The following is a 23,524-nucleotide window of genomic DNA, read 5'->3' on the forward strand; positions in this document are numbered from 1 at the left end:
CCTTATACATGAAAACAAACTGTTTTCCTTCCAGCAATCTGCACTGAGAATAATTTTGCTTTATCCAGCTGTCTCTGAGGCTGCCACAAGAGGAAAGATTTCTGCCTTTCATCACTGCTGAAAGCATCTGACTAAGCCATCTTAAAAGGTCACCATGCCTTAGGATCTATTATGTCCTTTTTCCTCTGGGTCCGTTATGTCCTTTTTGCTCTGGGACTATTAACAAGGAGTTTGTTTTGGCCTTGGCACCCATCCACCTCTTAAACAGTCCAAATGCACACTAGATGTGTCGACCATGGAGCTGGTGGAGGGGTTAAGGTAATTTTGAACTGGCCCAGTTTTGTCAGGAAGTTGTGGCCTGCTCACTCATTTTCCATTAGCACTGAATACCTGTGCCAGCTTTCAATTAATTACACAAACCCAGCAGCTAAACTGTTTCTTTCTTCATTTTTCAGTCCACTCTGCCTTTATCCCATGTGTATATAATAATTCTTTTGATCTCCAGATAAGTCATAGGACTCACTGTGTTCTTGCTTTCTTACTAACAGTGTCCAAAACCTGAAGTTCATCCAGTAGCAGTTAAATATGTCCCTTTCCTAGAATATATTAGCCCCCATTTCCATTTTAGACCACTTAAATACGTCAGATATGGAGCTGGGAGAGAGGATTTTCACAAGGGAGCGTTTGGAGGTTGATGGGCAAGAACAAGCTCTACCTGCTCATCCACAAATTATCCCTGCACGTCTCCAGTGACGCTCCACTCCGGCACCAAAGGGAAAGAGGAAAGTTTATCTATGGTTCTAAAGACAGACCATCCTCTTAAACGAGTCCAAATGAGAAATGTCCTCTGCAGGACAAAGGATTAAAGAGAAATTCCTGTTCAGCATATACATGGCATTTCCAAGTCATACTGTGTAAACACCAGCACATGAAAGGCTGATTATAGCCCTTCCAAGCAGCACCATCTCATACTCAGCTCCTTTCTTCAGAGCACATAAGGCCCTTTCATTTGCCCTCAATCACCCATGAAAACCACTAGAAAAGCTCCCTGAGCAAAGGCAAACACAGAAGTGCAGCCGTGCCGCGAGCGCAAACAGCGGCCGGGCCGTGGACACTCGGCAGCGGCTGCTCTGCCAGCCCCACAGCCAACCAAAACACCTTGGGCTTGCTCATGCTTTGTGTTTACCATCTGGAAATCAATCAAGTTGCCTCTTCTGGCAGCACTTCCCTGCAGGATAACGTGAGAGCCGCTGAGAAAGGGATACAATCCCCGGTTCTTAGAAAGGCACGGGATTTCTGGCATAGGAGGGACCAAAATCCAGCTGGTGTGGACTGACTGAGGGACAGCTGTCCTTCCTCACCACTCCCTGCCCTCCCTTCTCTTTCCCTTCTCCCTGAAGTCACAAAAGGCAGGATTTTCCATTTGCAGCCCTCACTTCAGCACAGCTGGCAAACAATTTTATATTACATTTAAGTGTACTTTTCTTTTACCCTTTTAAACACGGTCTTAGCAAATCATCCATCATTTGATCCGTCAGCAGGAGCACACAGTTGAAGTCAGACTAGTTTTGGTCAGAACTATATTTGCACACGGGGAAAAGGCACACAAAAAGTAATTATTTGCCTACATCATTTTGTGGCCCTGTTAATATTTTGATGGCATGGCAAAAATAGCTCAAAGTAGGGTCTCTGGCATCAGGTGAGAAAAAACTATTCATGTGAATTGTGGATGGCAAAGGCATATTTCTTACTCGAACTTTTAAGTTCTCTCACTGAAGTGGGAGAATACATTGACCAAGCTTTTATTTTGGTTTCCTGAACTACAAAACCCAACAGCACTGGCCTGTCCACCCAGGAACTCCCAAAGCCTTTCCGGCTATTTCCAGTGATTGAAATGCTTTGCAGATGGAGCCACATTCCTCAGGCCCTGTCTCCCTGTGGTCCTGGGCAGATTCCCAGTAGCCTTGTGGAGGGTTGGCTCACATTGCTAAGCTCAGGTGATCAGTGTGTGACCCAGGGCAGGTGCCACCTCCAGCATTGGGTGGCTGCTGATGGCAACCCAAAAACCACCAGAAGATTCCCTGAGTAGCCAGCGGTGTCCCCACAATAGCCTGAAAGCTTTCACAGGGAGAGCAGGGGTTAAACACTGGGGAAAATTTGCTGCTTTTATGCCATGAAGGTAATGGAAGAACCTGCTGAGGCAGGCTGGGGAATTGCCATCACTGGAGCCGCATCCAGGGCTGGGCCAGACGCTCCTCTGTGAATAATGGAACCAGCTCTGGAACTATGCAGAGGATGGACTTGATGACCCATCAGCAGCCCTTTCCAACCAAAACAGGCCACTGATCTAAAGCATCCTTCACTCTGGAATGAAAGGCTTCAGGAAACCTCTTGAGAAAAACTTATTTCAGAGGAAACTCGCTACACCTCTCACACCACAAGGAAAACTGAAGTACAGTTAGGAAAAAAAGAAGCAATAAAGCAATGTATCAGGCTCTAGACTCACCATGTACTCCATGTTAGAGGCCACTGGATACACCTGACCTCTCAATTTATTGTGGAGCATCAGTATCTCCTGTCTGTCTGAGAATAAAATGGCTCTCTTGGATCTGGAGTGACCTTCCCCATGCTGGTATTTACTCAGGATGCTCTCCAGGTGACTCGAGTTGGGCAAGATAAAGCTCTGAGCTGTCTTTGTCAGCAGCAGCACACATCCAAGAGGAATGATCCAAGGCAGGCCAGGATTCATGGCGCCTCCTCGACAGCCAGCAGAAGCAGATATGAAGACGATGGTGGGTTTTCTTGCAGGGACTCCTGTGGCTCAGTGCAAGTCTGGAATTTGGGGAGAAACAGGCAGTCAGAGCAGTGCCAGAGGCGCTCTCAGTGCATTTGTCCCCCAACAACGTGGTCCCACAGCCCAGATTTGTGCTTGGAAAAGACTGGTGCTTACAATTATCGCTCACCCCAATGACAGGAAGACCTGAACAACACCACGAGTGATGGGGTCTCACTTTATTACACCTGGGAGTTCCACTGATGCTAGGTTGGGAGGGAACACTTCCCAGGCACGCAGGAGGATATTTTCTGCACCCCTTGCATCCCTGGTGGAGCTGCCACCCTGCAATGCCCAGCAGCTCCGAGTAACCCCAGCTCCATCCCTTCACAGGCAGGGGGACACTTGAAGTGATCCCCGCAGAGAGCAGCTCCTAAAGCCGTGAACGTTTATGAAGAAAAGGGGAAGTAAAATCCCCAGCGAGCCGGATGAGGAGGTCAGGCAGCAGCAAGAGCAGCTGCCGGGCTCTGTGAGAGCGGCTGTTTATGGGAAATGTCCCCGTAGGGCCGAGCAGCCCCGATCCCCGCTGGCAGTGACGCACCGGGGCTCTCGCTGACGCTCCCCGGCGGGCGGGAGCGCTGCCAGGGCTGTGAGTTATGGAGCAGCAGGAGCAGCCGCCCTCCCCCGGCCAGATTAGGTGTTCCCAGACACTCGGATGCCGTCAGCACCCAGAGAGGGTCTCGGTTTGGTCGTGGAACAGCTTCGTTTAATCCCTGTCCCTCGCTCCATGGTGCTCCTGCTCCACCTGTCATTCCCAAGCACTTCCACCCCCCCCCCCCCCCCCCCCGTGCTCCAATTGATCCATCTAGCGATCCTCCCTTGGCTGGTTTTATTTGGATCAGGAGCTATTCACAGGAGACAAGATGTGCTGCTGCAGGGCTTTGCAGCACACAGCGCTCCTCAGTGGGATCCAAGAGCCACCGGAGCAGCATCAATCCATCGGGGCAAGCATCTGTACAGACAGTGCAAGCACAGGATCTCCCTCCTTAGGGCTAATTTTTGGAAGAAAGTTTCCCCATCCCTGTCTCCAACACGAGGTGAGGATCTGTTTTTGACAGCACTGTTAAAAGCCACGCTGAAAGCATTCCTACACAGAGGCAGGAAACAAACCCCAGATTAGCAGGAATTATTCGAGAAGTTTCATCCAATGACACGGGACTTGGACACTCTGGGACCAGATGATTGGAAGCCACCCAAAGCAGAAAAGAGCAGTCTAAATCCCAGCTGGAAAAGCAATGCTCGAGCACGAAGCCCCAAAGCCCTGTTCCCCCAACCCAGCACAGCAGCATCTGCGGAGAACAGCAGCAAGCACGAGGTGCTTTGCACAGGCAGGGACCCCAAAAAAACTCTGAGAACCCCCGAAAACTTGTTGGCTGACTGCACAAAAGACACAGAGTCCCTGTTTGAGGCTTCTTTCTCGGACTGAACCTTCAGGCAGATGAAAACCAGCTGCCCTCAGCCTCTCTCCAGGCAGCACATTAAGCCTTTGCCTGGGTTCAACAATGCAGGATGTAATTTGCTCCGTTTAGGTAACAGCTTCTCATCATTTCCCGCTCCGCAGAGCAAGTTGAACACACATGCCTTGTCCCCAGCTCCAGGCACACCTGGAAGACAGGACGTTCGGTGGCATGGGGACAAACACTCCTTTAACCTCATCCTCTTCTCAGCCCTGCTTGTGGCATTCGCTTCTCCCCAGGCAGGAGCCCGACTTTCAACCTGGCTACAGAAGGGTAGGGGAGGCAAAAGAAGCAGTTGCTTTTGTAGACTGGCTGACCCAAATTCGGGGGACAATTCCTACTTTGAGGCACTTCCCTGGGAGTTTAAAAATAGCTGCACTGCCACGGCCATTCACAATGTGGCCATTTAGCCCCAGCAGCTCTCCCTGCAGGAACAGCCGGCGCTCAGAGGCGGCCGTTGCACCCCTCGTTTGGCCGGGTGCCCTTGGCTAAACAGGAGCCCAAATCCACCACCCATCTAAGGCAAACACTGAACTTTCAGAAAGGGCAGATTGAAAAAATCAGCTGTAGCATCTGAGAGCCAGAGGAGCTGCCCTGCTCACGGCTCCGCAGCGAAGCCAGTGCGTCTGGCTTGGCAAGCCGGCCAAAACCTCGCAACAGATGCTGCATTATTCCTCGGGATGTGCTTCCCTGGGTCTCATTTGCCAGCAGAAGGATACCAGCACCTCTCTAAAATTAGGTCACTTTGGCTTTATCTTCTATTTCGCTCGAGATGTGCAAGTCCCTTCCTCTGCTTTGGCTTGGGGTGAGGAGCGCTGAGTATCCCATGAAAGGATAAAGGGATCAGAGAGGGACGGGGAGCAGAGAGTTCCCTGGCCAGATTAATTGAAAGCAGCTGAAAGATGCTCACGTTTCAGAAAGCTCTCACGGATTTCAGATGTCCATCCATCTGCCTCCCAATATCCTCATGCCCAGGTGCAAAGAAACACTTGGACATGTGTGTTCCAGCCTAGCCAGTCCCAGGGCCCTGCAGGGTTGGGGCAATGCCTCGGGGCTGCAGCAGGAGCTCCTCATCCAGGGAGGCTGAAATCACGTTGCCTTTGAGCTGGGGTTTGACATTATTCACAGAAAATTATCAGCTGACAGTCAGCTGAGGAAGCCTCTGCTGTTGATTTCAAGGGTTCAGGAGGAGCACAACCTCCCTTTAAACGCATCAGGCTCTTGCCGCTGGTGCCAGGTGAACATCTGGGAGCCATCAGAAATGACTGAGTCAGCAGAAAAGGACTCCTGAATATGCTGTAAAGCCTGTCCAAAGTGGGAAGAAATGGGAGGCCTTCTTCTGGGGTCTGAGGGAGTTAAAGAGCAGCACTGGACTTCAGGATAGGTTATTTTTAGAAAGCTATTTCCCCAGCTAATGGATGGTGTCTGCTTTGCACGGAAAGCAGGAGAGCTGGTCACATCTGAAGCCTGGCAGAGACGCTGCTGAAGCCACATGCAGGCTGATCCTGCATTCATGTCCTCATGTCACCTTATTCCTTAGTGACATTGAGCTTTGACTGCCTCCCTGGTAAAGCACACGAGTGGGTGCCTGCTCCTGGGTTATGGGTGGCATTTGCAGCTAAAACATCCCAGCGCCTGTGGAGTTACACATGGCACTGGCTGACACGGAAGGAAAATGCAAAGTTAGCTCAGGATGTCAGGAGAGCATCTAAAACAGCAAAGCAGAGGGGAGTTAGCCTGGGATCAGCTTCTAAACTGAGCCTGGGATCAGCTTCTAACCTGAGTTAGCCTGGCATCTAGGATGAGTTAGCCTGGGATCAGCTTTTAGCATGGGTTAGCCTGGGATCAGCTTTTAGCCTGGGTTAGCCTGGGATCAACTTTAACCTGTGCAAAGAAATCCAGGGATGAAGCCACAACTTAATGCACTAAACTCCAGGTCATCTCTTTCCCTGGGATGCACACACTCCAAGCTTTGCAGAATTGTGGTGGCTTCCAAAGACAAAGAGGATGACAAGTTCCTTGACACAGGAAAACAGTGACACATTGCACTGAACCCCCCCTTAGATTCAGCATCTTCAATGCCATGGGCCAAAACCATCTGTATCTTCCATTTCAATCCACTCCCACAGAACCCAAGTGGGTGAGTTTCCATGTAAAACCACGTGGAAAACCCACTGCTAACAGACACCACGCGTGGTGACGCTGAAATTCCTTTCCTACAGGACTTGAGAGCAGAACTGCACAAACACAGGCAGCCTGGAGCACACAAATGTGCTCCTAGAGACTGCAACAGCATCCCCTGGATATTTTCTATTTGCACAGAAATCCACTCCTGTACTTGCAAACTCCTCCCATTCATTCAAGATTAATGCTTGTTAATCTTGCATTAAACTCTGCAGAGCACACACGAGGGAAGCTCAAACCTGTGTTATTTTATAGCATCCAGGCAACTTTTTGAAGAAGTTACTAAAACTGTGCCTTCTTAAAAGAGTAATTTCTTGCACTCACATCACCCCCAAAACCACATTTCAGAAGCCAGGACCGAACTTTACACTTACCTTGCTGAGTATTCCTAAGTCTCCAGGTAATTGCAGCTCCTCCAAGCCTGCTTGAGGAAAATAAATTAATGTGTCTGAAATATTTAAGCGAGGTGGAGGAGGAAAGGATGGAATAAGCCTCAGGAGGTGTGAGATGTGCAAGGTCTCGGCTCAGCAGCTCGGACCAACTGCAGTCTCACAGAGCTCCCCAGTGGTATTTATGCTCTCCAGGCAAAGAGGAGAACCCTGGATCATCCCAGTGACAACGGGCGTGGAGCAAGAACGAAAAGAAGAGGGAGGGAAAAGGGTGGGGGGGGGGGGGGGGGGGGAAGCCACGAGGAGAGGGGTGTTGGTTGGGATCGCAGCACTTCAAGGGCAGTCATTGGGGCTCAGAGCAGCAGGACCACCCTCCCTAAGGCGGTCACACTGGCAGCGAGGAGGAGGAGGAGGAGGGGGGCAGTCCCTGATCTTATAAAAGTGTTGGCTGTGCTCTCCCCAGCAGTCGGCCCTGGGAGTCGCAGCCCGGCGGGATTCCAGGGGCACGGGGAATCCTCCCTGCAGAGGGGGGACCGCGACGCCCCGGTGAGGGCCTCCGGTGACAAGGGAGGGGGAATTCCAGAAGGGAATTTTCTGTGTAAGGGACTAAAGCCAGCTGTCTGCCCTCGGCTGCCGGCTCAGCCATTCCTGCTCGTCGCAGCGAGGGCTGTGGGATTTCCCAGTTCTAGCCCCCCAAGTAAACCCCATGGCATCCCGTTTTTTCCAGATCGGGACTTTAGCTGGGAAACAGGAGATTAATCCCACTCTGCTTTGCTGCCAAAGCTCTCCCAGCGCTGACATTCCCCACGCTCAGCCGCTGCTCCGGTGCAACAGCGGGAGCTACGGGCAGTAAGGAATGCGAAAAGCTGGTGAGACACGCGGGGAGGACTCACCTCTCCTGCCGATGTCCCAACAGCTCCAGCTTTGGCATCCAGCTCCGTGGTTTTACTCACCGTGAAAGGAAACGATTGAGCAAAAGACAAGCTAGAAGTTCCTTCCTTTTTCTTGAAGTAAACAAACAGGAAAAACCCAAACCACTATCGTGAGTAACAGCTTGAGTGTGTCACAGCACCTCTGCTGCAGGATGCTGGAGAGGGCAGCTCCAGGCATCAGCATCCACGGGATTCCCGTGCGGTCCCTGTCCCGCAGGGTCAGCACATCCCCCGGGATGTCCCCTGAGGAGGGGCACCAGCCACACCCAGCACGGAGCCAGGGGAGCAGCCGTCTCCTGGGAGCCGGCCCATCCAAGAAAAGCAGCTCTGATTTTTCCAAATCCACTGCCTAGTCTTCTTTCCAAAGTTCTTGGGGAAAAAAAGGCCTTCCATTCTTCTAACTAGTCAATATTTACTTCTTCAGGCAAAACATCAACCACTTTTATTTACTGTTTACTAGGAGGGGAGTTTACAAGATATTCCCAGAGGTTTGTTTAAACCCAGCGGCGCTCGGAAAGCAGAAGGACATTTATCAAACTCGTTCAACAGAGGAGCAGAGGAGCAAATACTGGCAGCTGGGAGAGCACCACTGCTCCGAGCAAAGAAATGAACCCTCAGAAGTCAGCACCAAGGCATCACTGCTGACCCCATCTCTTACACAGAATTTTTCAAGAAGGAACAGATTGTCCCCACTGGGGCTGTGTCTCCCACCCCATTTCAAACTGAGATGGGCAGCCAGTCCTCACCAGCCAGCCCCAGTCCCGCAGCCTGGTACAGCCACACCAGCCCCTCTGGCTGCTCTTCCCCTGCCCACACTCTCCCAGCTGTATTTACAAAGAGTTTCTATTTACTTCCAAACAAACTGTGTATGTGAACCAACAACATGTGGTCGTGGTCCAGCAGTGGGACCTGGCACTTGTGCCCTGCCAGGAGCCATTCAGTGCAATTTGGGCAGTTTGCTCCCAAAAAAGCTCAGACTTTGACACCAACACAGGCAACTCAAAGACCACCCAGAACTGGGCTGACAGAAGGTTCTGCACTGCTTTACTGTCAAATCACTGTATTCTCTTTTTTCTTTCCCCTTGCTCTTATGATTCCCTCTGCATCAGTGAGTTTGCTGTAGGCTTATTTAATCAGCTGAAACATGCTGCAGCCCCCCCAACTCCTAATTTCCCCAAGACACAGTGAATTTCACCCCAACACAGTGAACCCTCATGCCCCCACACAGGCTGCCACCCCAAAACCATGCAGATCCCCAGCCCTGACTCACAGCCCTCAGAAGGTGCTGCTCACTCAATTACCATAAAGCTGAATTAACTCATTTTAAATCTCACATACCGACGTACAAATAATTTCCAGACCTCAGAGGAATTTGGTATTTTGTAATCTCCGCAAATATCCCTATGGGAAATGAATCCCTGTAGGATGGTTTGGGCTGTCTGATTGCTCCATCAACCTGGCTGCTTTACAAAGATCTGATTTTTTAATTTATTTTTTTATATACACCGGGATGGTTTCACTGTACGAGGCATACACAGGGCCTGGTTGTGCTCAGGGATGAGCACAGCCTGGAACAAGAATTTTTACCCGCCTGATTTTGTCTCGAGTCAGCAGTTTGGGGTCATATGTTCCACCAAAGCCAAAACAATCAGAAGTTACTTTTAATCATTCCTCGTTATTACTGCCTTGATTATAACGTCTCCATTTCATATGTGGTAAAAGCCACATAAAGCAGGCTGCATATATAAGTATATATTAGGAGAGAGGCTTTTAATGTAATAGCCAAAGAATGGGAAGAGACACAGATTTCCCTATGCCCTCCTAATTGACCAGGCAGACAGCGAGTCTTGATCTCCACTGGAATTAATGCCCCTTTATTTCCTATTTAAACAAGAGCTCGGCAGGACCGGCCCCAAAGCAGCGCAGGGCAGGGTGAGGAACAGAGTGAGAGGCTCAGAGCTGCAGGGTATTCCCTGGTTTGACTCCTGCTCCAGAGCAGAGGGAGCACAAGGGGATCAACAGGATGAAGTGTTAGCAGGGCACCTGCAGAAACTTGTCTGTGATCACAGGGAGAGCACAGGGGGGACCAGCAGCCCCTGAGCTGCTGCTGCTGGGCACTGGGCACGGCCACGCTCAGGTTTGGGGGTATCACCCCCCATATGCTGCCTGCTCACATCCCCCTCCTGCCTCGGGCAAGAAGTCCCTGCCACATTCATCACTCCAGATGCCCCTCTCTTGACCATGATGCAATCCAGAGGCTACTCCAGCAGATGAATTAACAGCGTGGGGATCCAAATCACAGGAGGGAAAGGCAGGCATTGATAGATTTACTCCCAAACACAATTAATACTTGGCACTGTGAGCCCCTATTTGTTCTTTCTTGCTGCTCTCCTGTTTTGGGGCAGGACTGACCACCCAGGTTCATCTGCAGCTTCTTCTCCACCTTCTCATACTAAAAAACATTCCCCCAAATGCTTCATCAGCTGATGATGAGCAAGGAAACAACTCCCTAGAAATCTGTGGTTTCATCAGTGACCAGGAAAAAGTCGAGGTAAAACAACAAAATAAGAACAGAAGCTGCAGCAATTTTGGAAAACTGGGGAGACACCACCGACTGCACTGAGTACAAGTCAAATGTGAATTAAAATCTACAAAATTCTCTCTATGAAGGTGGTGAGGCACAGGGTGCCCAGAGAAGCTGTGGCTGCCCCATCCCTGGAAGAGCTTAAGGCAAGGTTGGAGGGGCCTTGGAGCAGCCTGGGATAGTGGAAGGTGTCCCTGCCCATGGCAGGGGGTGGGGAAAAGAAGAGTTTTAAGATCCTTTCCAACCCAAATCAGTCTGGGACTCCATGAAAAGCCCTCACCTTGTTCCCACAGCTCCCCCCATTCCCGGGTCACATCTGCAGACTGAAACAGTTCAGGTCTCTTAACCCAGCACCCGTCTTTGGTGATTTCAACCCAGACCAGGTGAACTGCCACTACATGTTGTTATTTGCCAAAACAAATCCTTTCAAAAAAAACCCCTTTGGGTCATTAAAATATCCTGAAATAAACCCCCAGTTGCAGGAATCTCCAACATGTTGGCAACATCTCCTGCATGTCCAAGGCTCATTCTTCATTCCTAGTGAAAAGCAGCAGACTTAGGGCATATTTACAACGACAAACCCTCTGCTGGCAGCTCGGGATCAATCCTGGCAGCCGCCTTGGAGCTGGATCCCCCCGGACCTGGCCCAGCCCAGCAGTGCCCTCTGCTGCAGCCCAGCCCCGGAGGGACATCATCTCCAGAGGAAATGGTGGAAAACAGCAGTTTCCCACTTAAAACACCTTCCCCCATCCCCTAACACCTCGTGGCTGTAACAACCCTCCTCCCTCAGCCCCTCCAGCCCTTCCCCTGCATATCTGGCTCCTGGCACAAGGTTTTCCCCACAGCCCTTTGGAGCAGCACATCCAGTTTCTCAGCTCTGAAAACTTCAGGTCTTAACGTGCATTTAAAAAAACCCCATTTCGCAAATCCTGGTTTAAAGTTAAGTAACCAACCACCGGATTTACGGTGTATTGTCATGGGTGTTGGGGTTTTCTTTTACATAATCACACACAGAGCAAACGATCAAAAGCTGCAAACTCCTCGTTTTGCAACAATGGGAGGAATTCAATACAGAAAATAAAAATTGTGGCTGTGTGTCCACATCACTGTTGCCACATATTTTTATTTCCCTTTTCATACACTGCAGAAGGACTTTAGTGACAAATACATTTGTAATATCCTCAGTGAAAAATTCAAAAATTCGCTTTTAAGAGATCCTGAGACACTTCCAAGTCATACTGAGAGAATTTCAGCACTTGGTTTTTAAACTGGCAATGACTCATTGCCATTTCTGTAAAATAGTAACACTTGCAACTTCTATCAAGTATTATTTTAATTACTGATCACCTGCAGTTTTCTCTGGGCTATTCAGGTTAACCTGCACTATCAGAAATGCATCTCTTCACTGGAGATACAGCTAAATAAATACTCAACACAGGCACAGGAGTAACTAAAAACAGGGTTTCTGCTGTACAGAAAACCACTTCAACCAGGCTCCAGAAACAGGATGTGAATAATAACCAGCACAGAACAGTACGTTCAAAACCTGGTTTCTTTCTTTTTTGGAACAACCTCCCAATCCCCCAAGATTTCAAGTTCTTGCCAGTGGGGGTCTGGGGTAATTCCCATCACAGGGAAGCCCTGGGAGCACCAATCCTTTGGCAACCCCAGCTCCAGGACATGTTGTTTTCCTTGCAAACAGCCAAAATCCAAGTGAGCTTTGGACAGATAATTGTTTTGGGACTGGTGGAAGGTCACCAAAATCATGAGCAGTGTCTCAGTCACCATCTGTTAATCAGAAAATACTAATAAAGCATGATCAGCAAAAACATAACAATACATCTGGATATCCAAAATCATAACAGAGCATCATTAAACTTTCTCAGCAGACCAGCACCACCCCAAAGAGCCATGGGGCTGGGATGCTCCTTCCTACAATCCAGAGCTCTGGGAAGGAAACTCTGTCCCATGTGGGACAGCACAAGAGGGCAGAAGAGTCAGGACAAACCAGGGAGCTTCCATCATCCCATGATGGAATTAGCAGATAACACCACTATCATCAAAGCATTAAATAATATATAGAGGTTTTTAGAGAGAAAGCAATGGGAAGCTGATCAAGGAAATATTTTTACCCAAAGTTCTCCATGACAATGTCAGTTGGCTGAAGAAGAGACAAACAAACCACCATCTACTTCAGAAACAACAGTGCAGGGCTCTCGGAAGGATACAGAGGGAATTCCATTCCCTCTCCTGGCTGCTCAGTGCTCAGCCCTTGGACTGCCACAGCCCTTTCCTTTCCCCTCCAAGTTCAGTTCCACCTGAATGCAAAATGGGAACATTTCTGAAGTATCAAGAAAAGAAAAAATCATCTCCATCTGGGGAAGGCTCCCTATGCCTTGAGAAGTCCTACACAGAAACCTATGGAGTTTCCAAGGGTAGGATTCACACCTGAGGAAAAACAAAACCCACACACACACCTTAAACCAACTTTGTGACTTTTATTGATGGGCGACAACTTTATACTTCTAGGTATCACTAAACTGTGTACAATTAGGAACTCAACATTATAGGAGAGCAGACAGCAAAATTAAACAAAGCAGACTTAAAGAAATATCAATCTTAATTATTTTTGCCCATTTTCTTAATTTCATGTACACAGAAGCATAAATGCAGTTTGAAATTTCTTAATAGCAATAAAGTTACAATCACCCATCTATATAGACTAACATCTTAACTCCAAATATTTGATCTGCAATGTGTACTTAAGCAGTTTCTCATCGCACAATTATTAAAATGTGTCTTCCTATCAGGAACCAGCAACTCTGCAGTTTGTACATGTTTTGAAGCACAAAGGACCATTTCCATCTCATACACACCGGCTCATATTTTACCACTTATCAAAAAACTATTGGGGAAGCAGAGAGAGCTTTTTATTTTTTTTTTTTTAATTTTTTTTTCTTTTTTTACTGAAGTAAAGATAAAACATTTTCACAGAAATCTACAAGTTCTGTTGCTGGTGCAGGGTTTTCTTCTACTACGCAATTAGAAAGTGGGGATTAAATGCAAATCCCCTTTTTATTATCTTAGGATTCAGCATTAACTCGGATGAACTTTATTTCTTTTTACTACTTTTGTGATTCACGAGGCTTCCAACCGAGCGACTTCATTCTGCAAAGTCAAAAAGTCAACACAAACCATGTTGTGCACAAACGGCAGCTTCCTTTATCACTCTATCCCATAGTTGCAAGGGGACCAAAAAAAAAAAAAAAAAAAAAAAAAAAGGAATAAAAAGGGGGAGGGGGGAAAAAAGGAAAAAAAGGAAAAAAGATTCACTCAGAAGAGCATTTACAGGAGAAAAAGTTAGTGATAGTTGGCGTTCTAGAGAGCGGGGCGGCGGGGTCACAGCAGGTCCACTTGGCGGTAGTACAGGAGGTAGGCTGTGCGCTCCAGCGCCGCCTTGACCACCTGCGAGTGGTGGATGACCCTGACGGCCTGGTCGTCGATGCGCAGCCACCCGTTGAGCCCGATCTGGAACACGTCCGTCGTGTAGTGCCCGCCCGTCGCGCTGTTGCCGTGGTGGTACACAACTGCGGGACAGAGCGCGATTGGGATGGCAAAGCAGGGGGAAACGGCACCCACAGCTCCCCGTGCTGGCAGCTGCTCTAGCAAAGAACCTCAGGGTTTAGGGCTTTCCAGATCGTGGGATGGGACCTAAAAGCTCGGCTTGCTCCGTCCTGTGCTTATCCCAGGGTGCTCCAAGCCCCGTCCGGCCTTGCCTTGGACACCTCCAGCTCCGGCCCAAGGGAGCACGGAGAAGTCCGTAGGTGGGGCAGCCACAGAATCACAGAATGGTTTGGGATTGGGAGGGATCTTAAAGCTCATCCCATCCCAGCCCCTGCCATGGGACACCTGCCACCATCCCAGGTTGCTCCAAACCCCATCTAGGGGGGCCTTGGACACTTCCAGGGATCCAGAGGCAGCCACAGCTGCTCTGGGCACCCTGTGCCAGGGCCTCCCCACCCTCCCAGGGAAGAAAGTAACCACGTGTCCTAGGAGACAAATCTTCATCCCAAATATTCCCCTGGTAGTATTTCTGATGGTTACTGGGACTGGTTTGCCCCTGGGGAAGTGGAAAATGGGACTTTCCAGCTGCCTGCAATCAATGCCTAGATCAATCTCAATGGGATGACATCCAGAGGCTTGGGTGGGATGAACACCTTGGCTTTGTATGGCTCAAATAATCTTTGTATCTGGAAAAAGGAAACTGGGGCAGTGCCCTGGGATTTGGCTGTAAAACCAAGGAGTTGCTTTAGGTCCCTGTGTCCCACCCAATCCTTATGGCAGGTGGCTCCCCACCCTCACAGGGAAGGACTTCCTCCAATATCCCATCAGACCCTGCTCTCTGGCACTGCAAACTCATTCCCCTTGTCCTGGCACTCCCATCCCTTGTCCAAATCAGTGTTTCCCAAGCACACCAAATCTGCTGATTCTAAACAAACCCCACTGAACACAAGAATCTAACACCCACAAGCTACTTCAGTGCGATTTAAAAGAAAACACTTCATATAATCCAGTGTTTCTACATCTCCATATGCAGAATTTGCATTTGCAATACAGGGACCACATGGATAAAATACCTGCAAAGAGCCGGTAGGTTCTTTGGCCTTTTGAAATTTTACTTTTCACACCAGGAGATAGCAGCTCTGGAGGAAGAAAAAGTCACAAATTAGAAATCCCATATCAAGAGGATCAACTATTTTTCAGAGAAACCAACACTATCACAAAGAAGAACATTTAATGGAAATTTCTTCTGCAGCCTTTCAAGAATGGTCGTGGCTCTAATAACTGGTTTTCAAAGAAGCGAATTTGCAGGTTTGCTGAACACTGTACTTTATGAAAGGTTTAAAAATATCACCAAAAAATGAAGGGAAAAAAAGACAGAGTGAAAGATCAGACTTATTCAATTTTTCCCCTTTCATTCCTCCTGTCAGACAATGACAAAATCAGATTCCAAGTCATGCTTACAATCTTAAAGGAAAATTGAAAAATAAAATATTAAGTTAAACAAAAGAGCACTGTCTGACAAGGTCCTTTTCTCAGCTGAGATATGAGTATACATTAATTTTATTTATTCCTATTTGAGCTACTGGGTGGTTAATTGTCAATTTGTCAGCTTAAAACAAAAGGCATTATTTTGGCAAGCTTCAGATGCTGGACAATTTCCAATCTCACACCACTTAAAGTCAGCATCTCTTAGGATATTTGCTAAATAAAGGATCCTTGTTTAAGCTCTGCACTATGGATTGTCTACCTTCAGGTTACATTTTCAATAAAACACCAGTTTCCTTCCATCAGCCACTAATTAATTAAATAGTGTGACACGACTCTGAATTAAATTTGTGATAAAAATATCCAATATTGGCAACAGCCTTGTACAGGGACACAGCCCTCATCCAAGGGGATCACTTCCCATATTTGCCCTCAGCAGCCTATATCCTTACTCCATAAATCCACAGGAAGCTCTCATCTGGCCAAGCCATTGTCTAGGAAGTGCCAAAGGTTTTAAGATCTTTCATCATAAAAAACCCATACAAAACATTCACCCAAATGACCACATTTTCAGACAACGACAAAGACAAGATCTTGTGGAAAAAGAAGAAAATTGAACCACAGACAGCCCAAGGAAAGACAACATTCTCTTTCCCATGAAGAGGGCGAAATTCTGTTCATAAATCTTTTACCTTTACTGATTTCCAGATCAACAGTGTACTCAATATTCTTGATTAGCTTCTGACATCCACCAGTCTTCTCATACACGAAGCGCTTGAGGTGTAAAACGAGAACGGGGGGCAGCTTTTCTAAGGTGAGTCTTCGACTGATCTCCACCTGACACACACACAGGGAGGAAGAAAACCTGTCATTTTTTGTTAACTTTTTGTTACCTCCTCAAAATTACTCCTTTAAATAAGGAATAAGTATTTCACTGTAAATACTAGCAGCAAACCCCCAGATTTGTTATTACTGCGTATTAATTTATGATAAATACGTGTTTATGACTTAAAGCCCACGAAATCTTCAATCCTAACGTTGTCTTCAAGGAGAACTCAGTATTTTCGAAGAGAAAAACATGAGTTATGACCACACTTTTCTCTACTAAACAGTGATTTTTATATAATTATAACCAAACAATCCACAAAATTTCTGCCTGGAAACCTGGAACTGAGCTCAGAATTGCAGAACAAAAATGTTTTGCCTTCCTAGAAATGAAGACATAAAAATATTTCTCAAAATAACTGCTTAAGGTTTTTCTCCATTTTTTAATTGAAAAAAATCTTTATTGGTAACCATGAGCATATTATTTTTCAATGTATGGCTTGATTCTGCTAGAACCTATTAAGTGTGGAATAGAAACTCTTGGGGGAAAAGTACTATCTCTTTCCAAGGTTCTACAGACAGTATGTTCAGTGTTCTTACTACAAACTTTAATACAAGAACAACTATTTCAACTTGAATTTCTTTTGAAAAAAAGATCTGGAAGACACTGTGGAAGCTTGTATTTCCATCCAAACTCTGAAATATCAGGCAGCACCTAATTTGAACACCCATTTCTTCCAACCCAGCACTGGGTTGTCAGTCAAAAAACTTTAAACCATTTGCAGGAAAAACCAAAAAAATGAGTGGCAAGAACAACAAGATCTTTGTGGTAAATCATAATGAGCTTGAATTGCAAATGTCTTTTTCACATGGAAAACAACTGGAGAAATAAATGTTCTGAATATTCAAGGCAAACAAATTTCCACTATTCATCTTTAGCTTTTCAAGGAAAATGAATCATCCTTTATCTAATCTTATTCTCGAAAACTTAGATACAGATGTGAATGTCAGAGGGAACACCTACAATTCCAGAGTTATCAAGAGTGCACACAAAATTCCCATGTGAGCAATCCATGCACACCAGAGATGCCTTCACTACTGCCCCCCACAGGAAGCAAGGCAAGGCCTTAGTGAGGGAAGTTTAATTATTCCCCTCTGTGACAAGTTCTCAACCTGCCAAACCAAAGGCAGGCTTTTCCTCCTTGCAAGTACTTTTCTATTGCAATTATTACTATAATGTATTATTTGTAAATAGAAAATAACAAAATATTTACTCTGAAGAGCTGCTTTACTAACAGCATCTGGCAATCCCCAGGAATCATTAACTTGTGATATTGAACATAACATGATGTATCCTTACCACAGGTGAGCCCGTTAATTTAGTACATATTCCAGTAAAATCCCCAAAAAATTACTACATCAACTCAAACCCCAGCTATTTACAGGCCTGGCTTTGTTTCAGAGCTGGCATTTCACTGCTGCAGGACACTCTGAAAAGGTTTGTACCCCTTTTGTTAAAGTGTGTTCCAACAACTCTTTGTAAAGCCAGAGCTCTATGAAAACCCTTTTAAATGAAGTTTAGCACTTGGCTGTAAATAAGGGGTGAACAGAGCACACCTCTTGCTTGGTTTTTGTGGTGTATCCCTGGACAGACTCTCTTGCCACCAAACTTTCCAAGGCATCCTGCACAGTGCGGATCTTGTCCGACTGGATGTCCAGCTGCAGGGTGAAGAAAAGCTGCAGCGTGGCAGACTCCTTGGAGCTCTGCTGGTAAACAACAGATCTGTGGAGAAAAAAAGAAATCAAAATGTAATAAAGCATGATTTTCAACCAGACAGAACCTTCAAAGAAGAATGAGTTACTTAAGTAACTCAAGTTATGGTTAATTCAAGAACAAATACAAATACAAAGGTTAAACATGGTTTTAACAACAGGAAACCCCCACTTCACCCCAATCTAAGCGGTTTTAACACCCACTAAGAGTATTCTGAATGGGATTGGAACTGAATTGTTTTATTTATGCAAAGTAATTGGATAAGCATCCAAAGTTTAAAGAAAAAGACTGAAAATTTTGATAAAGCATTTAAAAAAAATTCACCTCCTGGCTCTGTTAATTTAGTTTTCCAACAGCTCTTCACAAGTGCAAAGTGCCAGTGCTTATCTGTGTTCTACTGTAAAAATCACAGCTGATTCCACATTCTCCAACAAATATACACAGGTTTTTCAGGCACTTCACTAAGACAAATTTCACTGTGATTTTAAATTGTTTGCTTAAATCTTGCCATAGGAAATATGAATTATGCTCCACTGAGGACTGGCAGCTCCTTTTCTTCCCATCATTTTCTGTATCCAGGCTTTGTCCATGTATATTAATTATTATGTTGTTATGCATTACAAAGCTCGAAACCAGAATTACAACTGACACAGCTCTGATCCATGTTGCCATGCTGGAATATTTCCAGGTCAGGAAGGAAATTTTAATGTTCAGATTAATTTTAACATTCAGGATAATCAAAAGAGCAAAGCTCTGAAGCACCAACAGAAAGCCAGGGCAGCTTTATATTGGCACATATATATCCCTCAGAGGAAAGAGAATGCATGAAAAACAGCAGCACCTTTATTTACAAAAATATTATTAGAAATTGTATTGTAACACCTCTACAGAATATTTTCTTCACAAGATATGCAGAAATTGATTTGATAGCAAAACCTTTGCTGGGCTATGATTTCCCTGTAACAATGTCCCTTATTAGGATAATTACAAATCTCAACTGGACATGGGAAAATGCATCATTTTCAATGAAAATTTACTCAGCCACTGCAAGAATTCTCAGGAAAACTTTGTACTTTCCCACTTAAGCCTCATGTTGCTAAGAAAGATTTTACAGGCTGGGGTTTTTTAAGTAATTATGCCTAAATAGACATTTAATAGATTCAAGCCTCTCAAGGACAGCCTAAAAATTCCCAAGTCTGAAGTTTCTCCAGCTAAAAGACGCCAATTTGAATCATCTTCTCCTCACTGCTTTTCCCAGTTTCTGATGCTTTCATTTAGTGGAATTCTACTGGCAGTTTTATATTCAGTCCTTCCTATCTCCACGCCCAGAGGATGAAGCTTTCCAACATCCCATGGGATGCTGTTTCTGTGGTGAGCTGTGCCCTAGTGTGAAAGATAAATAAAGTGGATGTGGTGCCAGGAGATGTTGGACTGGATCCTGTGGTTCTGCTGCTCAGGGCAAGGTTTTGCCTTTTTCCACTCTTGCCTTTGCTTTTTATCATTTTCTGTGCACTTCTACAGAAAACTGCGTCATCTCAGTGTTTTTAATACAAAAACTGATGGAATCATGTAGAGATCTAAACAAATCTGACAAATTCTGATAAATGTGCCCGGGCTATTAACACCCCCTTGGGTACGTGAACTGTGGATGCAGGACTCCATCAATACCTACAAACATCTGTCTGCCAAATTCAATGGAAAATATAGTTTTATTTACCAGCTGTCTGGCTCAAAACCCAGTAGAATAAATAATTTCAGAGCATTTCCCAGGCAGAAGGCTCTAGCCCACATTATTCACACTTCTAGACTGAATATCTGGCAACACAGAGAGTCAAACACCAGCAATTAAGTGTCTGTCTCCAATTTAAAAATAATTCAAGTCTAGCAGTTTTGTTTTGCAGTATGTTTTTAGCAAGTGTTTGCTTTCATTTTAAATTATACATCTCTCCAAACAAGTCAGGAGGCTTCCTTTCCAAAAAATATTCTTTCAGTATCTACTTTCTGCCTTTGTATGGTATCAGACCTGCGTATAAGTAATAACCTGCATTCTTTTCATTCCAGTAACATCTTGTAGCAATTTCCATTTTTCCAGACTTTTTTTGCCTTTAACATTTATTTACTATTAAACACAGCTTTTTTCTCTGGGAAGCATTAAGGGTCTGAATAACTTAAAGTCTACATTTTTTTATTTCACTGTTCCACTGTCAAGATTTAACTCTGTAAATCTCATTCTTTCTCAGTATCCTTATTTGTAACATGAGATGAGACTCCTAAGAGGTCACAAAAATTAGGTAGCTCTAAAATGCTTTGGAATTCTTAAGACAGTATTCAAAGCATAAGTATTTCAAACTCCTCTCCTATATGCAATTCAGGGCTCGGAATATCAAAACAGTCTGTTCACTTAAGACATTTAAAAAGATTCGGCCACTACAAGTCAAGAACTTGTAGGAAAAAGTACTGTACCTTATGTGACCACCAAAAATATCAGTGATTGGAGTCTGGACAAAGTCAGCCTGCCGAGTGACTGAGGACTTGTTGCGAGGTCCCACTTGCTCCCACTCATCCTCACTGCCTTCCCCCTGCTCCTCCTGCTCCTCTTCCTTGGGAACACTCTGAGCCTCGGGGCCGTTGGACACCGACAGTTCTTCAAGTGACCAAGGAAAAAAAAACACATTGAGGTTTTTGACAAATAAAACATCAAGACAGATAGAGGATTTGAAAAGCAAGAAACCCAATACAAATTATTTTCTGAGGATAAAATGTTTTCATAGATCATAGATTTGATAAATAAAAAGGAACATGCATATTGCAGGCTCGCTCCCAGCTGGACACATCCATGTATTAACAGAAGGCAGCTCCCTAATGACTGTAATATGTAAATAGCAAAGTTTGATATATTTTTAGTAGTAAATTTATGGGGTAGAAAATTAGAAAGTCAAGTGTTATTCTGGAAAGAGAATTATGCCATTATTAAATACAATTTCTTCTCTGCACAGGTATTTTACAGGGAACCCAACGCTTAGCAAATATTTTCCCAGCCAGTGCCAAAGTCAGGAGGTTATAAACTGCACACAGCTAAGGAACAAAATATGGAATGACTTTATATCCTAAAAAATTTACCCTACTAAAGAGAAACTGGATAACTAGTGATCTGAATTCCATACTTAGGTAAGACTCACAGTATTTTGTTCCAGGGGGCTCAAACTAAAGCCACTATAAAACAAAACAGAATTTTACGCTGCATACAAATTCTAGCAATTCTTTCAAAGTAAATTCTTCTCCACGTTAGTAAGAATTTTAAAATAATTTAGTATGTTGGTTTATATTAGATATAAATTAGCCATTGTTCTAGAAGTCTCCACTTTAAAAGAAAGACCTTAACAGCTGGTTTAAAGATCAGTGAAGAGGACACTGACATATTTTTGAACTTCCATGGAGACAGTCAAAAACCACGGACACTGCAGGTGTTATAAATGACAAACACATCAATGCTTAAGACAAGACTGGTCACCTCGAGTTAGCCCCCAAGAATGCTCAGCTGGGCTCAGTAAAAATGGGTAATACTGAGTTTTGTTGCTCAGGAGAAGCAGGGATGTGACTTATTGTCAGAGTATTGACAGAACTATGATGCCTTTCCAGAAACCCAGTAACTCTTCAGATCATTGGTGAATTGGGCAAAACGGACTCATTTTATCCAGATTTTAAGAAAACAGTATTTGCTAATGTCTGAGTTCTCTAAAACATGACAATCTATCCCTAGCTCAACATCTACTCCAAGCATTGCTCTGCATTCCAGAATCACCACACAAAAACAGTACTTGAAATGAATTGTTTGCTATAAAAAAAAAATCCACTAACTTTCATTATGTGGAGAGAGAAGTTTCTTGAGGGTCAGCATTTCTTCATGTAGTCCATTGAGGATAAATCCCAAGTATTCTTCAGCATCCTCTTGCCTGCCCTGAACAAAATATTTTTTTCAATTAACTTTATGATATTTTCATGGTTTCCTTTTAACAGAAGGTTCACTGAACATGCAGCTTTCTCCTATTCATTTAACAACTACTCAGTCAAATGTTACAATGTCAAATAAAGTTTAGATTTTGTTATAACACCTCATTTTTAGCCAGTTAAAACCAAACTGCCCTAAGCAGTAAATACCCACGTAAGCTCCACAATGGCTACAAGAATTCTGCATTCTTCCCAATACAAATTCCATTTAACTTGTGAGTTGCTATTTTTTTCCCCCATTTCTTTTACAACCACTACTAAAAGTTGCTGTCAAGCCAATGCCAAATCAAAGGGTGATTTGAATTATTATCTTTCCTTTAAATTGAAATTAAACATGAACAAGTATTTTAAAGTTTCTGGATCTTCAATCAGTCTTAGCTGAATTCCTCATAAAAATGATCAACTGCTCATTTCTTAAATGTAAATTGATCGGTAACTCCATTATAAAAAAAGATGTTCCATTCCAACAGTAATTTTTCCATTATTCTGGCCTATCAAACTGCCAAACCTGTAATCAACATTTTCCTATAATTCAGGTCCCAAGACAGTCGAGCTTCATTACAATGAACTATCAATGAGCTGAATTTAGTGGCATTAGAGCACGAAGCCTGAGGTTTGGCTTTGCAGAGTTTTAATGCCTGTGACTGCCCTGCACTGCGATTCCACAAGTCAAGGATTTGAAATCCCACCTTTTCTGACAGACTTGACTTTATAACCGTCAAGAGCCTGTAAATGTAGGTTGGTTCAAAGGCAGCTCCTGGTCGGATGTCTCTCACTATTTTATCACCTAAAGCTGCAAGGTGAAAGAGAACTAATGTAAGTAACAATATAGAAAAGATTCTTTACATTTTACCTTAACATTCTCTTCACATCACTAGATTTGGAGTCCAGCACTTTTATCTGCAAACATTGTTTTAAAACATCTCACATCACCCTGCACAGACTCCCAGATGGTCAGAAGAAATTAGCAAACACTCTGAAGATTAACAATATCCACAGCCATCATAAAGGAGCACTTCTAGTGCTATTTACATTTTTGCATTTCTTTTGTACTCAAAGACCATTTAAACCTTTTGTGTATTTGCAATTCTAACAGACCACTTGTGTTCACTGCAGAATGAAAAACCCCAAGGAACAGCCTGACAGAATGTTCCACCTAATGGCAATACAAGGCCTCAGAACTATACTTGAAAACTACACAATAAAATGACCTGCAAGTAAAATAAGTTGCATAAGCCAGGAAGATTTGTTTTACAGAAAGAAACCACAGAAATGTCTGAACTGTTCGGAAATCACTGGAACAACCAGCTCCTTGTAATATTTCCTTATCATGTTACATAAAGAATAGTTTCAGGAATGTGCTTGTTCCTACAAGCTTGCAATACAACAGACTCTGCTTAAAATTAAGATTAAACAACTGAAACCTCTAAGATAATTTATTTGCATAAAAAAATAGGCCATTCCTCACTCTATAATCATCATTGAGCCT

The 23,524-nt window shown here is 44.7% G+C and overlaps 2 protein-coding genes across 2 annotated transcripts in view; both read right to left on the minus strand.

The window, feature by feature from the left end:
* Positions 1–7,860, minus strand: part of CRISPLD2 (cysteine rich secretory protein LCCL domain containing 2) — a 30,743-nt gene extending 22,883 nt beyond the window's left edge. Inside the window, exons 1-3 of the mRNA XM_048316838.1 lie at positions 7,757–7,860; positions 6,849–6,895; positions 2,507–2,832 (exon numbers count right to left, since the gene is read on the minus strand). Coding sequence (XP_048172795.1) covers positions 2,507–2,749 — 243 coding nt within the window. The 5' untranslated portion in view covers positions 2,750–2,832; positions 6,849–6,895; positions 7,757–7,860. The remainder of the gene's footprint in view (positions 1–2,506; positions 2,833–6,848; positions 6,896–7,756) is intronic.
* Positions 7,861–12,857: 4,997 nt separating this feature from the next.
* Positions 12,858–23,524, minus strand: part of USP10 (ubiquitin specific peptidase 10) — a 47,375-nt gene continuing 36,708 nt past the window's right edge. The window contains exons 8-14 of the mRNA XM_048316565.1: positions 22,725–22,828; positions 21,886–21,985; positions 20,491–20,671; positions 17,871–18,036; positions 16,121–16,265; positions 15,017–15,082; positions 12,858–13,966 (exon numbers count right to left, since the gene is read on the minus strand). Of these exons, the coding sequence (XP_048172522.1) occupies positions 13,779–13,966; positions 15,017–15,082; positions 16,121–16,265; positions 17,871–18,036; positions 20,491–20,671; positions 21,886–21,985; positions 22,725–22,828 (950 nt within the window). The 3' untranslated portion in view covers positions 12,858–13,778. The remainder of the gene's footprint in view (positions 13,967–15,016; positions 15,083–16,120; positions 16,266–17,870; positions 18,037–20,490; positions 20,672–21,885; positions 21,986–22,724; positions 22,829–23,524) is intronic.

The sequence above is a fragment of the Corvus hawaiiensis genome, chromosome 12 (assembly GCF_020740725.1).
Source record: "Corvus hawaiiensis isolate bCorHaw1 chromosome 12, bCorHaw1.pri.cur, whole genome shotgun sequence".
Taxonomy (NCBI): Eukaryota; Metazoa; Chordata; class Aves; order Passeriformes; family Corvidae; genus Corvus; species Corvus hawaiiensis.